This window comes from Eucyclogobius newberryi, unplaced genomic scaffold (assembly GCF_026437365.1).
Source record: "Eucyclogobius newberryi isolate DKJ021-1_F unplaced genomic scaffold, fEucNew1.0.hap1 SCAF_15, whole genome shotgun sequence".
In the NCBI taxonomy this organism is placed as follows: domain Eukaryota; kingdom Metazoa; phylum Chordata; class Actinopteri; order Gobiiformes; family Gobiidae; genus Eucyclogobius; species Eucyclogobius newberryi.
The window spans coordinates 7647464-7663972 of record NW_027315779.1 but is presented as its reverse complement, the minus strand read 5'-3'; the positions used below and the strand labels follow the sequence as shown (position 1 = coordinate 7663972).

General features: G+C 38.8%; 1 protein-coding gene across 1 annotated transcript in view; it reads right to left on the bottom strand.

The window, feature by feature from the left end:
• Positions 1 to 16509, bottom strand: part of frem2a (FRAS1 related extracellular matrix 2a) — a 146933-nt gene that overhangs the window by 47384 nt on the left and 83040 nt on the right. Inside the window, exons 5-6 of the mRNA XM_072445928.1 lie at positions 6287 to 6412; positions 3992 to 4243 (exon numbers count right to left, since the gene is read on the bottom strand). Of these exons, the coding sequence (XP_072302029.1) occupies positions 3992 to 4243; positions 6287 to 6412 (378 nt within the window). The remainder of the gene's footprint in view (positions 1 to 3991; positions 4244 to 6286; positions 6413 to 16509) is intronic.

Genomic DNA, 16509 nt, shown 5'->3' with positions numbered 1-16509 from the left:
CTCTCTGGAGTTTCACAAACACATTTCCATCCCTTTGAACTGCGCACCGCCACTGAAGTCTTCTGACAAAATGTACTAACTCTTTGACAGCGCGTCATGTGGCTTGTTAACTAGCCCCCCGATGACTCCCGAGTGTACGCGCTCTCCTGTCTGACGCGGAACTATTGTTTTGTAACCCTAAGTGAGTCCTCCTTAGTAAGCTGTCATTGTGTTATTTATCAAGCTGTCATCTCTGAACCACATCTTTCCTAATGGATGTGGAAAATGGGGTAGAAGATAGGAGAGGAGAAAATGGGGTGTTTTAACTGGACCGGGAGAGGCTTGCAACGTCTTTGAGGTACAAATTTAGCTATATTTAGATATATATATATATATATATGCGCCGCCAGAACTTTCAACTGGAATTTGAATGTGGGAAATCGATCACGCTCAAGTGATGTCTTTGCAGGATGAAGGCAATCATTAACTTTCAGCGCTAATGCTAATCATATTCATCTGTCAATTGATTGCCTGAAAACAGCACTCCGACCAAAGTTAATAGCAACTTTGCACGAATGAGATATGAACGGTTCCCCTGACCTCTGCCCAAGTCTATCTGTCGCTATATTATGTTTTAAAAGTCTTTAGCAGCAGAGAAGAGGTAGAATTGCTATAGGTATTGAGGTTCTGGCGAGAGTGGATTCTCAATAACAGATGAACCGCTCGATTTTAGGAGTCAGAGTTTGGCTAGAAAATGGCAAATTGTAAATATATTGGTTAAAAAAGAAAGAAAGAAAGAATGAAAGGGAAAGTGTCAAGACGGGAGACCCAGAAGAAGACCAAGAAAACGTTTACATTTGTGAAAAGAGGACGCAAAAGACTGTTATTGTGAGTGGCGAGGATGGATAGGATTAGAAACGTACACCGCAGTGACAAATCCATGTTTTGGTGGGAAAGGCTGGACGGAGATTGCTGGACGTGGCACAGGAGGTGGTCAATCAATAGGTTGAGTTGGGTTTCATAGTTGAAAAATAAGCTGGAGGGCAGGTCAAAATTGTGCAGTTAGAATTTGCCATTTAACCACCGTACGGCAATTTACGGGTCCATATTTACACGGCCGCTCTGTGAGCACAAAGGACGGCGGTTCGTTACAAAACTGGCAGAGTTATGAAATTCTAACTCTCAAATGTCATGACCACAACCTATTAACGTGTTTAAGCTTTGTCTTCATAGTTGAGATTTTGAGAACTATTAGAGAACTAATGAATTGCTAATATGCTAATATACTAATATCCACAAAATGCTAAGGTTAGAACGCGGGAAACCAAGAGGACGATCAAAGATTTTATAGCAACAAAAGAGAAGATGGAGCAGAAAAAGAACAACAGAAAGAATATTAAGGATTAAAGACAACGTATTGAGTACAATTTCTATCTTGCATGTTTGAATAATCTCGCATTACGCAGTTTTTAAGGCTTTATAGTTCAGAAAATCCCTGTTTTCACCTACCCCCCTTTTCCGCCCACTGCTCTACATCTACGATTATTGCTATTACTGTAAAAATGAACTGTCGAGTTGTGATAAAATGTGAATATATGATTATATTTCTGTGATGTATTTTATCTGCATAATAGTGATATTTTATCTGCATCATTAGTCTATGAGAAGAACGGGTGTGTGACAGCATTTGTTTGTGAAGGGGTCGTAAAGATGGGCCAAAGGATGTTTACCCTAGGGGGGGTGATAACCCAGAGGAGTCTGGGTAATGTTTACCCAAGGCTTGATCTCTACGGAAAAATACCAAGTGCCTTGATGTGAGGCTGACCAATGAGAAATGTGACCCGCCTTTTCCAGAATATCTAATAAAACCAACCAGCATGGGAAAAAACGAGGTGAGACGCGGGGGTGAGACGCAGGAGGGTCAGCCAGGCTCCTTACAACGGCCTGGCTGACACAGTCCCCGCGTTTTCTCCCATGCATGCCACACAAATGTCTGATGTTTCTGTGTCGTTTAATATTCTAAGTTGAATTGTGTTCTCAATGTGTTAAGGAATAGCATCGGGTGTATGTCTAATTCCATGACACGAGTCGAAGCTCATCAGTTCTGCAGTGTTGAACAGGAGGCCAAAGGACACATTTCTAAGATGATTTAACTGTTTGTGTAAAATATGATCTATAAATGCCATAGGGGGAAAAGAGCAAACAATGTCAACCGTTAGCGTTTGCTCCGGAGACGGAATATTCCGGTAACTGGACCAGGCTGACGCAGACCTGAACATGATATCACGACGCTTACAGCGGAAACCCTATAAGCAGAGCAGACATTTAATTTCGCCTCTACAGTAAATCAATTGGATATAGTCTGTACTTCTCTCCCTGCGGCTCTGATGTCCCAGAATTACTCTACACATTCCGCTAATCAAGTTTGCGATCTCGTCCATATGCGACTTAGGCTGGGGACACGGCACACCAGTCCCCATTGGACTGTATGTGGGATATCTTGTATAATTAGACAGAGCAAAACAGTTTAGACCTGAATATGAGCCAAAGGGGGCGCTCGGTGTCACGGCGTTTCAACTCTCATCTCTATCACTCAACATGAGGTAAGCAACGCTCATTAAGACATCGCCAGGGATGAAACTGGAATCACGGCTCGCTTTAAATACTCTCTGCCGCGCTGGAGCCGGGGATTAAGAATAAATGTGCTATAAATGCCAATCAGCGCTCAACAAATGACCTGCTTTTTTCCACGCCACATCATTAGCGGCGACTTGCATGTGAGGTGGGCAACGCCACATCAAGCAGGTTAAATGTTCGCTGATTGTAGTCGGGCTGTACAGGCAATTAGCAAGGTTGATAAAAAAGAGACAGATTTTCTAGTTTTTTTTAAAGCATTAAGACATGTTAGAGCCTTTTTATTTGTTCTGTATTGTTGTAATACGATTTGAATGCTTTTTTCACTGTTCTGTAAAGCAATTTGAATTTGTTTGTGAACAAATCGGCCTTGTATTATTAAGACATTCATCTATTTGTGGAGTGGATTTGAAATGTTGGATCAATACGTTTTGAGGGATAAGGCCAAACATATCCACTGGCAATGGGATTCTGAGTGTTGTAAAATCGCGACCAATTCAGAGAACAATTGAGTTTAAAACAAAATATTCAAACTTTTAAATGGTCAAAATTGCCAGAAGGAGACATTGGCTGTGAATTTACCCCAGTGATAAAATGTGAATATATGATTATATTTCTGTGATGTATTTTATCTGCATAATAGTGATATTTTATCTGCATCATTAGTCTAAGAGAAGAACGGGTGTGTGACAAACTGCATTTGTGAAGGGGTCGTAAAGATGGGCCAAAGAATGTTGCCCCAGGGGATGACAGCCCAGAGGAGTTTGGGTAATGTTTACCCAAGGCTTGATCTCTAGGAAAAATACCAGCTGTAAAACAAGTGCCTTGATGTGAAGCTGACCAATGAGAAATGTGACCCGCCTATTCCAGAATATCTAATAAAACCAACCTGCATGGGAAAAAACGGGGTGAGACGCAGGAGGATCACGCAGGCTGCGTACCACAGCCTGCGTGATCAGTCCCGGCGTTTTCTCCCAAGCATGCCATACAAATGTCTGATATTTCTGTGTCGTTTCATATTCTAAGTTGAATTGTGTTCTCGATGTGTTACGGAATAGCATCGGTGCATGTCTCAATTCCATGACAACCCCCAAACTTCAAGTTTAACTTTCATCATCAGCAAGAAGAAGTCTAATCAGCGCAGTAACCCCAAACACACTCATATATGGGGTCTGAAATGTCAAAAAGGCTTTCAAAATGAAATATCACCGCCTACAATATCATCCTTCAATTATCAAAGTGATTAAAATGAGCTAAAGGTCAGTAGATAAGATGAAAACAAATCCTGCTTTGGCACGACTACTTCAAATCAAATGCACTAAAGGCCACACAACATATGACTTATTCAAACTTGCTTTAGAGTTTTAAAGGCCGTTACCGTCGTCTGCGTCCTGCACAATGGTGACTCTGGAGGTGGAGTAGTGCGTGCCCAGTCTGCCCCCGACAGGCAGCGACAGGGTGACGTTGAAGCTCTCGTCTGCCTCGTACAAGGAGTCGTCGATGATCATCACGCGACAATGCTTCTCCCGCTCGCCTCTGTCGAATCGCACCAGGCTGCTGTGCTCCTCGGGACGGGAGATGTAGTCTGAGTAGGACAGCACTGTGGTCGGGACGGTCCCGAGGGCAGAACCTGAGCAAAACATATTCACATTTTGACAAAGAAAGGTTTAGTTCTCTTACAAACTAGGTATAAGTTTATAAAAAGTATTTTCCGGAGTATAAGTTGCTTTTTTTTAGTTTTTTCATACTTATACTTATATACTTATGCTCCAGCGCAACTTATATATGTTTTTTTCTTCTCTATTATGCATCTTTTGACTGGTGCGACTTATACTCCGGTGTGACATACACAAATACATATGTCCTTCGTGCAATATGAGGATTTTAATGCTAATGTATTTATTATTTCAGTGTCATTTACTTTTAGATGAACTAACTTGATTTTAAAGTCAATGTTTCAATGCTTCAACTAAACAGGAGTAATACATTTTGTGAACTGTGGTTTGGAATTTGTCCTTTCTCTGCAGTATTTGTTGTACAGTTGTTATTGGCAACTGTCTGTACGAGACAGAAAACCAACAATCACGCAGACGAGGATATGTGTTTATATCTTCAACACACTGAGTAACTTGTACTTTATATTCAAATGTTTCATATGTATTCATGTTGCTCTGTTCAGGGCTTATGCTATTGTATCTTGTAATGCTTTGCTTTATGATAATTAAGTATTCAGTAACCGCCTGAGTATGGCTGAGCAATTAATGAAACTTTAATCAAATCAAGATCTAATTGTTTGCAGATTGTATTTACTGGCTTGGTGTTATTTAATGGCAAACAGCCAATACTGTGGCAATATCACATATTGTTTGGAGCAGAGTTCAGACTTAGGAAGATTAATTTGGAAAATAAATCAATATGAGGGGGGAAAATGGATATCATTTTTAACAAGTTATTCTTTGTTGACGTAAAAAAACAAGAATTCAGACTCAAACTCGAAGTTAATTGAATAAAATTCATGTTCCAATGGTGAGTAAATGCCACATAACTAATTTACTCTGATATTGTGTGAGTATTGGCAACATAAAAAACTAAAAAAGCAGTGGCTGGAATAGGAGAATCTATTATAGGGTGCATCTTGTCACGGGCGTTGCTTTGACATTTTGGGATGAGCTGTGGCTGTTTGGAAAAGTTGTCCCGAATCTGTGTTAGTGGCCAAACAGTAAAGCATGTGGATTCTAACGATGTGCCAAAGGGTTTGTACGAGCTACGGAGTTGTTAGACCGGTTAAAAAATATACCTCCTTTCACGGTTCAAAAGTCAAAAGCAACCCAACTTTTGCGTATCAAAATTCAAGCCACTGTGCAGCATTATGTCATGTGACCTTTAAGAATAGAGCGACTTTCAGGTGAAACTTGTATTTCAGTTAATGTCAGAACATGGTGTGAAGTCACATCCCCTACTGCGCCTCTGAAAGATGAACCTGCGCTGTCCTCTGCCGCCATTTATCCTTAATCAAAGGAGAGATTTCATTGAGCTAATCTGTGCTCTATAAAATAGGATTCAAGCACAATGTGAGACAGGATATGACCACTCAACAGAAAACTGATTATTCTGATAAACCAGGGGGGCGTTTCCAGTGGAGGAAAACAATTACAGCTTGTTCTTGTTCTTGTTACAAAGATCTTCACTGTTCTGAATGTTCTTGCCAAAAGAAAGAAACAGAAATGGAAAAAGCCTGATAAGATAAGATCATTTGTAAAAGATGGATAGCATCTGTTTTGTTAAAGACATCATTTGAGGAGGAGAAAACGTAAAATGAAATGAAAATAATGAATGTGATTTAACCAATTTCAATAATAATTTCACAAGCTCTGACTGGCAGCCAAAATAATATGTGGGCTAGCTCGACACCAAGAGGTATTACAAAAACATGTGCGCAAACTGAATTATTCAACTAGACCTTACAGTGTTTTCAGATGCACTTTGGAGCGAGAAGAGATTGATCCTAACAATAAACACTTTAACTTTTATTGGTTTTAAAGCCAGTTTTGATTCAGATGCAGACTGTTATTTGTGAGAGCATTTGTGACTGGCTTTAGCCGGTGCTTTTAGACAATGTGAGAGTATATGGAGGCTTAGCGGGTGCTCTGAGGTGAGAAAGACTAGTCCGCACCCTGCTGAGTGAAGCAGACCACCATAAGCTCCTGGCTGACGTCTCCGCTGCGGTGAACCGGGATGAAAAGCTCTCCGACATCCTCCTCCACTGCGCGGCTCTGCTCCGGGAAGAAAACCGTGGACTCTGGAAATGAAAAAAGCGAGAGTGGAATCATCAAATGGAGGAAAGCAAAACTACAACAAAGCACCGCATTATGAATACTAAAGGTGATTTAGTCCTGGGCTTAGTTCTTCTTGTCCCCATCGATTAGCCCACACCGCAATGTTCCACAGTATGGCATGACACTTATCCATCTCCGTGGAGACAAGGAAGTGACGCCACCAGGTCAAGTTCCAGGTTAGATCATTGAATAAATGCAAGATGGATAAGTTTAAAGGATTAAATGTGTCGTCGGGTGTTTTTGATGATCCGTTTTCTCTTGTGAATTTAAAACACTCACATTAATGATTGTGTTATGTGATTATTATTGGCCATGTCAATTATTTTTGATATGTTACACGCCAATTAGTGTTTAAACTATGGCCACGATCAAGCAGTGAAGTTATGATTCAATTGTTTCTCTGGCCATGGGTCAAATCTAACTAAAACAGAACTCATCCATATTAATTTCATGTTGTGACAATTCAAACTAGATTTCAATACCAAGGAAATGACTCCATACAGATGATGATAAAAAAATATATTCTAACAGACAATAGAACTGTATTTTCTATAAATGTATCATCATCATCAAACTTTTATAACGGACGTCCAGAGCTAAAAACAAACACACACAAATAAACAGTAAGACAACCACCTCTTCGACACTTCACACGACGCTCAACAGCTGCGCCGTCTCCACAGTTCAGACTGAAACCGTGTGGAACTGAGTCTGACATTTCTCAAGATTATGATAATAATGTTCTCACAGTCGTTAAGTGGAGTTCTGAAACAGCACAAGGCTGCACGATCCACGCTGACACAAACAGCTGACTTGCACTTTCCCATCTCGGTCGTTTCAATAAAATCCTTGTATTCATGTATGATGATATACACTGAGTTTCCGTATGCTGCTCTTTGTGGTTTGGCTGCAGGTGTGCTGTATATAACGCAGTACAGTATGCGCCTGTGCATACATCATGAGACATTGTCTGTAGATGTCGTCCTCATCTGACAGATTATCAGTAATAAAATGTCAAAAGTGCTGCATAATACACATTGAGGACATTTTATACCTTTATTCTTCATTCTACAGACCATTATGACACTTTTACTGGCATTAAATCTCATATCAAAATCCACACCAGAGTTGGAGCAGATGTTGAGAAGAGTGAGTCCTGCACTGCTTGAATTGTACATTAGATGGTTCAGTAAAGTAGACCCAGTCAAACAGCATCTGGCTCTTCTGAGAGATCATTCGTATTGACCTTATTCTGCCCCGCCCACTTTTCCCATTTTTCCCTCTTTTTGCCACGGATCGCACTTCCCGTCCAGCAGGTCATTCCCACCATTTAAATGGAGAACGAGGGAAAAGTCTTGCAGCTATAATATGCTATAAAGTCGATTGATTTGTGTAAAATGTCCAATGTTCAACTTCATTTTGCTGGAGGTCGGAGAGAAGGATAAGGTGGAATGGCGGTGCCCAGACGAATACAGAAAAAATAAAACAAGAGACAGAATTCCTCTTGCCTGACACCGTTGCCAAAACTGACCAGGCCGGACACACTACAGCCCCATTTCAACTGCATTACCTGGTGAGCATATCAGATGATTGAGATGGTCAAATGCTTTGGATGCATCAATGGAGAACATCAGACAGATTAAATGTTGTTTTTATCATTTCCAAATATTTATTTTAAAGCAAATATGCAAACATCTGTACCGTGTTTGATTTAAAGTGAAACTGGTTGTCTGGGGATTTTATCGACCAAATGCAATTCTGTCACAGACTTTGGACATGTTACTTGCCAGTGCAATGGGCCTATAATTGTCTAGACTTCCCCTTCTACCAGCTCCATCCTTTACTTCTGGGACAAGAGTGATAGACAGGAGAGAGTCGGGGAGAACACCATGTGACAAACAGCTGCAGAAGCAAATGGCCAGGAGAGGAGACAGTGGCATGTTTCAAGTGCACAGCATCAATACATCAGTCCCACAGGTCTTATCAGGGGTCTCTCCACGATCACACAGGCGCCATCCCTAATAACATGATCAATCAAAATGGCCCGACATCCGATTTGACATAGGGGGGGGAAATAAACCATTCCTAAAACCCAACTTCATGCCATATTTTAGGTCGGACCATCATTAAAATACTTCAAATAAACAAGTTCATACTTCCACGTCAAAGCGTCCAGTTTACATTCAAAGTCTATGTGGATGCACGTCTTGGGTGTCCAGCGTTTTTGCGGCGTGAATCCTGCGTTTTGGGGCGTGAATCCTGCGTTTTGGGGCGTGAATCCTGCGTTTTGGGACGTGAATCCTGCGTTTTGTGGCGTGAATCCTGCGTGAATCCTGCGTTTTGGGGCGTGAATCGTGACTCCTGTGTTTTGGGGCGTGAATCCTGTGTTTTGGGGCGTGAATCCTGCGTTTTGGGGCGTGAATCCTGCGTTTTGGGGCATGAATCCTGCGTTTTGGGGCGTGAATCCTGTGTTTTGGGGCGTGAATCCTGCGTGAATCCTGCGTTTTGGGGCGTGAATCCTGCGTTTTGGGGCGTGAATCCTGGATTTTGGGGTGTGAATCCTGCGTTTTGGGGCGTGAATCCTGCGTTTTGGGGCATGAATCCTGCGTTTTGGGGCGTAAATCCTGCGTTTTGGGGCGTGAATCCTGCGTTTTGGGACGTGAATCCTGCGTTTTGGGGCGTGAATCCTGCGTTTTGGGGCATGAATCCTGTGTTTTGGGGTGTGAATCCTGCGTTTTGGGGCGTGAATCCTGCGTTTTGGGGCGTGAATCCTGCGTGAATCCTGCGTTTTGGGGGGCGTGAATCCTGCGTTTTGGGGCGTGAATCCTGCGTTTTGGGGGTGCAGCGTCGGACGCTTTGGATGCGCGGCCAGAGCGGCCGACACAGAAAAGTTTGAAAAGCTGAGCATTTTTGCGGCAGACGCGGCGCAGCAGCCAATCAGAGATTATGCTCCAGTGACTACTACCTGGAAGAAGACCCAAAACAAATCCTGCAACTATTTAAAAAAAACTCTGCTCACCTCTGAAGTATTTGCTGAACCCTGATGATCCTGACTATGCCTGTGTCCAATGGAGGAAAAGGCCAAGAAGAGTTGATGTGTCTAAATGATTTCAGCTTCATAATACGGCCTTTAGGCCTAGACACCATGTAATAGTATGTTTAGACTTATACACCATGTAATAGTATGTTTAGACTTATACACCATGTAATAGTGTGTTTAGGCTTATACACCATGTAATAGTATGTTTAGACTTATACACCATGTAATAGTGTGTTTAGGCTTATACACCAGGTAATAGTATGTTTAGACCTATACACCATGTAATAGTATGTTTAGGCTTATACACCATGTAATAGTATGTTTAGACTTATACACCATGTAATAGTATGTTTAGACTTATACACCATGTAATAGTGTGTTTAGACTTGTACACCATGTAATAGTGTGTTTAGGCTTATACACCATGTAATAGTTTGTTTAGACTTATACACCATGTAATAGTATGTTTAGGCCTGTACATCATGTAATAGTATGTTTAGGCTTATACACCAAGTAATAGTATATTTAGGCTTATACACCATGTAATAGTATGTTTAGACTTGTACACCATGTAATAGTATATTTAGGCTTATACACCATGCAATAGTATGTTTAGGCCTGTATATCATGTAATAGTATGTTTAGGCTTATACATCATGTAATAGTATGTTTAGACTTATACACCATGTAATAGTGTGTTTAGACTTATACACCATGTAATAGTGTGTTTAGGCTTATACACCATGTAATAGTATATTTAGGCCTGTACATCATGTAATAGTATGTTTAGGCTTATACACCATGTAATAGTATGTTTAGACGTATACACCATGTAATAGTGTGTTTAGACGTATACACCGTGTAATAGTATGTTTAGACTTATACACCGTGTAATAGTATGTTTAGGCTTATACACCATGTAATAGTATGTTTAGGCCTGTACATCATGTAATAGTATGTTTAGACTTATACACCATGTAATAGTATGTTTAGACTTATACACCATGTAATAGTATGTTTAGACTTATACACCATGTAATAGTGTGTTTAGACTTATACACCATGTAATAGTGTGTTTAGGCTTATACACCATGTAATAGTATATTTAGGCCTGTACATCATGTAATAGTATGTTTAGGCTTATACACCATGTAATAGTATGTTTAGACGTATACACCATGTAATAGTGTGTTTAGACGTATACACCGTGTAATAGTATGTTTAGGCTTATACACCATGTAATAGTATATTTAGGCTTATACACCATGTAATAGTATGTTTAGGCCTGTACATCATGTAATAGTATGTTTAGGCTTATACACCATGTAATAGTGTGTTTAGACTTATACACCATGTAATAGTATGTTTAGACTTATACACCATGTAATAGTGTGTTTAGACTTATACACCATGTAATAGTATGTTTAGACTTATACACCATGTAATAGTGTGTTTAGGCTTATACACCATGTAATAGTATGTTTAGGCTTATACACCATGGAATAGTGTGTTTAGGCTTATACACCATGTATTAGTATGTTTAGACTTATACACCATGTAATAGTGTGTTTAGACTTATACACCATGTAATAGTATGTTTAGACTTATACACCATGTAATAGTGTGTTTAGACTTATACACCATGTAATAGTATGTTTAGGCTTATACACCCTGGAATAGTATGTTTAGACTTATACACCATGTAATAGTATGTTTAGACTTATACACCATGTAATAGTGTGTTTAGGCTTATACACCATGCAATAGTATATTTAGGCTTATACACCATGTAATAGTATGTTTAGACTTATACACCATGCAATAGTATATTTAGGCTTATACACCATGTAATAGTATGTTTAGGCCTGTACATCATGTAATAGTATGTTTAGACTTATACACCATGTAATAGTGTGTTTAGGCTTATACACCATGTAATAGTATATTTAGGCCTGTACATCATGTAATAGTATGTTTAGGCTTATACACCATGTAATAGTATGTTTAGACGTATACACCATGTAATAGTGTGTTTAGACGTATACACCGTGTAATAATATGTTTAGACTTATACACCGTGTAATAGTATGTTTAGGCTTATACACCATGTAATAGTATGTTTAGGCCTGTACATCATGTAATAGTATGTTTAGACTTATACACCATGTAATAGTATGTTTAGGCTTATACACCATGTAATAGTGTGTTTAGGCTTATACACCATGTAATAGTATGTTTAGGCCTGTACATCATGTAATAGTATGTTTAGGCTTATACACCATGTAATAGTGTGTTTAGCCTTATACACCATGTAATAGTATGTTTAGGCTTATACACCATGTAATAGCATGTTTAGACTTATACACCATGTAATAGTGTGTTTAGGCTTATACACCATGTAATAGTATATTTAGGCTTATACACCATGTAATAGCATGTTTAGACTTATACACCATGTAATAGTATGTTTAGGCTTATACACCATGTAATAGTGTGTTTAGGCTTATACACCATGTAATAGTATGTTTAGGCTTATACACCATGTAATAGTATATTTAGGCTTATACACCATGTAATAGTATGTTTAGGCCTGTACATCATGTAATAGTATGTTTAGGCTTATACACCATGTAATAGTGTGTTTAGCCTTATACACCATGTAATAGTATGTTTAGGCTTATACACCATGTAATAGCATGTTTAGACTTATACACCATGTAATAGTATATTTAGGCTTATACACCATGTAATAGTATGTTTAGGCTTATACACCATGTAATAGTATGTTTAGGCTTATACATCATGTAATAGTATGTTTAGGCTTATACACCATGTAATAGTGTGTTTAGGCTTATACACCATGTAATAGTATATTTAGGCTTATACACCATGTAATAGTATGTTTAGGCCTGTACATCATGTAATAGTATGTTTAGGCTTATACACCATGTAATAGTATGTTTAGGCCTGTACATCATGTAATAGTATGTTTAGGCTTATACACCATGTAATAGTATGTTTAGGCCTGTACATCATGTAATAGTATGTTTAGGCTTATACACCATGTAATAGTGTGTTTAGGCTTATACACCATGTAATAGTATGTTTAGGCTTATACATCATGTAATTGTGTGTTTAGGCTTATACACCATGTAATAGTGTGTTTAGGCTTATACACCGTGTAATAGTATGTTTAGACTTATACACCATGTAATAGTGTGTTTAGGCTTATACACCATGTAATAGTATGTTTAGACCTATACACCATGTAATAGTGTGTTTAGGCTTATACACCATGTAATAGTATGTTTAGACTTATACACCATGTAATAGTGTGTTTAGGCTTATACACCATGTAATAGTGTGTTTAGGCTTATACACCATGTAATAGTATGTTTAGACTTATACACCATGTAATAGTGTGTTTAGGCCTATACACCATGTGAAAGTATGTTTAGACTTATACACCATGTAATAGTATGTTTAGGCTTATACACCATGTAATAGTATGTTTAGACTTATACACCATGTAATAGTATGTTTAGACTTATACACCATGTAATAGTATGTTTAGGCCTGTACATCATGTAATAGTATGTTTAGACTTATACACCATGTAATAGTATATTTAGGCTTATACACCATGTAATAGTATGTTTAGGCTTATACACCATGTAATAGTATGTTTAGGCCTGTACATCATGTAATAGTATGTTTAGGCTTATACACCATGCAATAGTATGTTTAGGCCTGTACATCATGTAATAGTATGTTTAGGCTTATACACCGTGTAATAGTATGTTTAGGCTTATACACCATGTAATAGTATGTTTAGGCTTATACACCGTGTAATAGTGTGTTTAGGCTTATACACCATGTAATAGTATGTTTAGGCTTATACACCGTGTAATAGTATGTTTAGGCTTATACACCATGTAATAGTATGTTTAGGGTGCTTGTAACTTTGGAAATAATGAAGGTACATTAAACCATCAAAATGAGACATATTTACTGTCCCTTTAACAGTAAACCTTGCTTGGTACACATCATGAGCAGTTACAGCAATACATTACCAATTATCTCTACATTAAAAACATCACTAGCATAAATACAATTCAAAAGACTATAATGCATTCTCCAGCGTTCCACTATGTCTGATCCAGTGATGCCATCTACGTGGCAGGGCACGCACTTCATCCCAGAAACCCATAACACTGTTTCATAAAAATTTAATGGCCAATGAATCTGATCTGATACTTTGTTCATTGCTTGAAATAAACCTAATGTCATATTTGTAGCTGGCATTTGTAAGCTGCCAGATACGAGCTGAATCCCACTCTTCTGTACCTTCCTGGGACTGTTTGTAACACACAGCTACATATCTATTCCATCCAGGCCATTTAACATGATTGTTTTTAAAAGGATAGTCCAAAGCACATATCCCAAATATCCCTCTAATGGTTCACATTAGAGGGATTGCATATGCTAAATTAATCCTGTTAAATAATTAGTCTGTTGTTTGTTTTAGTGAAATAGGACGAGCGGTCCAGCTCCTCGGTCCTTGGTTCACAGGGTCATTATTTGTAGACAACGCATGTAATTGTTCAACATTTATTCTAATAGAGATTGGTATGTGGTCCACTGTAAACACATTATATAATATGTTCATAGACCCAAGAGAGATATGTGCATCAGATGTACTTATACAGCGGTCTAAAAGCCTCAATGAGATGGAACTACGATCTGGAAACAAGACACAGTTATGATCCTCACCAAACTGTACCATATGTTTAACAAAGAGATAAATCATGTCTGCAATGTCAGCATTCATGTCCTCTACAATGTATTTACTGGATAAAGCCCAACTTTCTACAAAAGTATTTAAGAAGGCAAGATAGTCAAATATTAATTTTCATTTTGTCGACAATCATAAGGAGTGTACACAATTAAAATGAAAAAGTTCTTATTATAACATGTAAACTGCAATTTAATACACCAGTCAACACCCAGTCCGACAACTTTAATCCATTCATCAAGAGTTTTTCTCCAGAGTACTGCCACAGGTCCTGATATTCTGCCCCTGACAATACCCCTGTCAAATAATACTAGTTTTGATCAAGACCATTCTGAACTTTTTCAGTAAAGGCCTTCTTACTTGAATATCTAGTTCCGCAATAGTTTTTCGTTTCCTTTACAACAATAATATAGTCATGAAATTCAACTAGTCGAAGTGGGTAATGGGACTGAATGTGTCAATAGCCAAAAAAGAAAAGTTCCAAGCCCCGTAGACGTATTGAAGCTGCAGTCCTGCGGTCGGCTCATCTAAATTCCAAAATAACTCCATCGCATATCTTTTTTGCTATTTTTTTATGCAGGTTCGATGCAACTGTCTTCAAAGAGGCCCCCCTCTGGAAGTTTTTCAGTGGCGCTGTTACAATTACATATGCAGCTCTATCCACTACCACAGCCCACAGAGCAGATCAGCTGGGAGCCTCAGTGCATCACAAACCAGGTCCGGCCCCTGTCTCATTTTCGACTGCGCCTCGTCTCCCGTTTCGCCGCGGCAAGAGAAATATGTGATTGAGAGAGAGACTCTGGGCCAGTGAAGGCATCATCTATCAACAAGAAGAACTTAGGGGTATTAGAGAAACAATAAATGTTGGGAGCTGTTTTTCCAACGCCGCACCGGGACCAATAAGAACTCTAACAGGCAACATTCAAATTCAGATCGCCGCAGAACATATGATTCTTCTTCTCCATAGAGCTCTGCAAGTGATGGATTCAGATAAGTTAAGCACACAGTTTCAAGAGCAGTGCCCTTTCTCCTTTGAGTTTAAAAACTTCAGCTAACTTTAACAATTAAATAACATTTCTTTAAATACATTTTCATCAATGTTCTTCCTTTTTGTTTGTTTTTTTTGGTTCTAATTTATAATGTGTGATAGTAAATGATTCCAAGTGTATCTATTTTTGTTTCGGTGAACTAAAAATTGTCTGTTTGTTAAACTTTTTAATTAACTTAACAAAAAAGTGTACAATGTATCTTCTTTTCTGAAGGTCCATCTGCTTGTTTCCATGGAGAGGTTTTGCTTTGCCTCACATGTTCCACACAATGGCTTTCTTATCTCCATGGAGACAAGTAAGGTGAGTTAAGATACACGTCATATACATGTGTAATAACGGTAAGGCCATTACATGTGTGTTTTCCGAGAGGATGCGACCAATTCAAGGAACATTCAAGACTATCACCATGGCGACAAGCTTTACTAGTGCACCTTTCATGTAGGATTTGAACAAGAGCTGAAACAAGTCATTTCGATCAATCGCAACTAATCAATTATTGAAATAATCGTCGCCTTATTTAGCAATCCAATAATCGTTTTCACTTCAAATATAGCACGTGCTAAGAAAGAGGGTTTTATGAGGGTGGCGATCTCATATTTTTGCTAAACTATTGGACTGATAAAAAGAATTTGAGTAGTAAAATAATCGCTAGGGTCAGCACTAATTTAAATTAATTAATATTTCAAAATTAATGCAAGGATAACAAAAAATATAGGGCCTATACTTATAAATATGACGAAATTTGACATCTAACCAAGCTGAAAATTTGCCTGTCAATGTTATTCACAATATGACTTTTGGTAATGCTAACTTAATGGATCTATTGTTGTTAAGTATAGAGCACCACTCTTTCTTCTTTAAGCGCTGAAAGGGTCTTTGTGATTGAGTGGGCGAATGCTGAGCTCAAAGCTGTTTTTTTTTATAGTATAGCCCCAGAGTGTGACAAATGAGAGGAAAATGTATAAGAGCATAATTTGGACAACGTAAAGAAAGGGATTGTGGCACCTGGGATGACTCTTCACCAATAGAGCCATCAACATAAGACAATCTTATGCCTGGTGGGGGGGGGGGCAGCGCTGTGCTCGACTCTGGACCTAATTGTTGTCTCCGTGGTTCAATCTTCGCCTCTCAGAAAGCCCTGCACTCGGGCTTTCTGTGACTGCCCACAATCTGCAG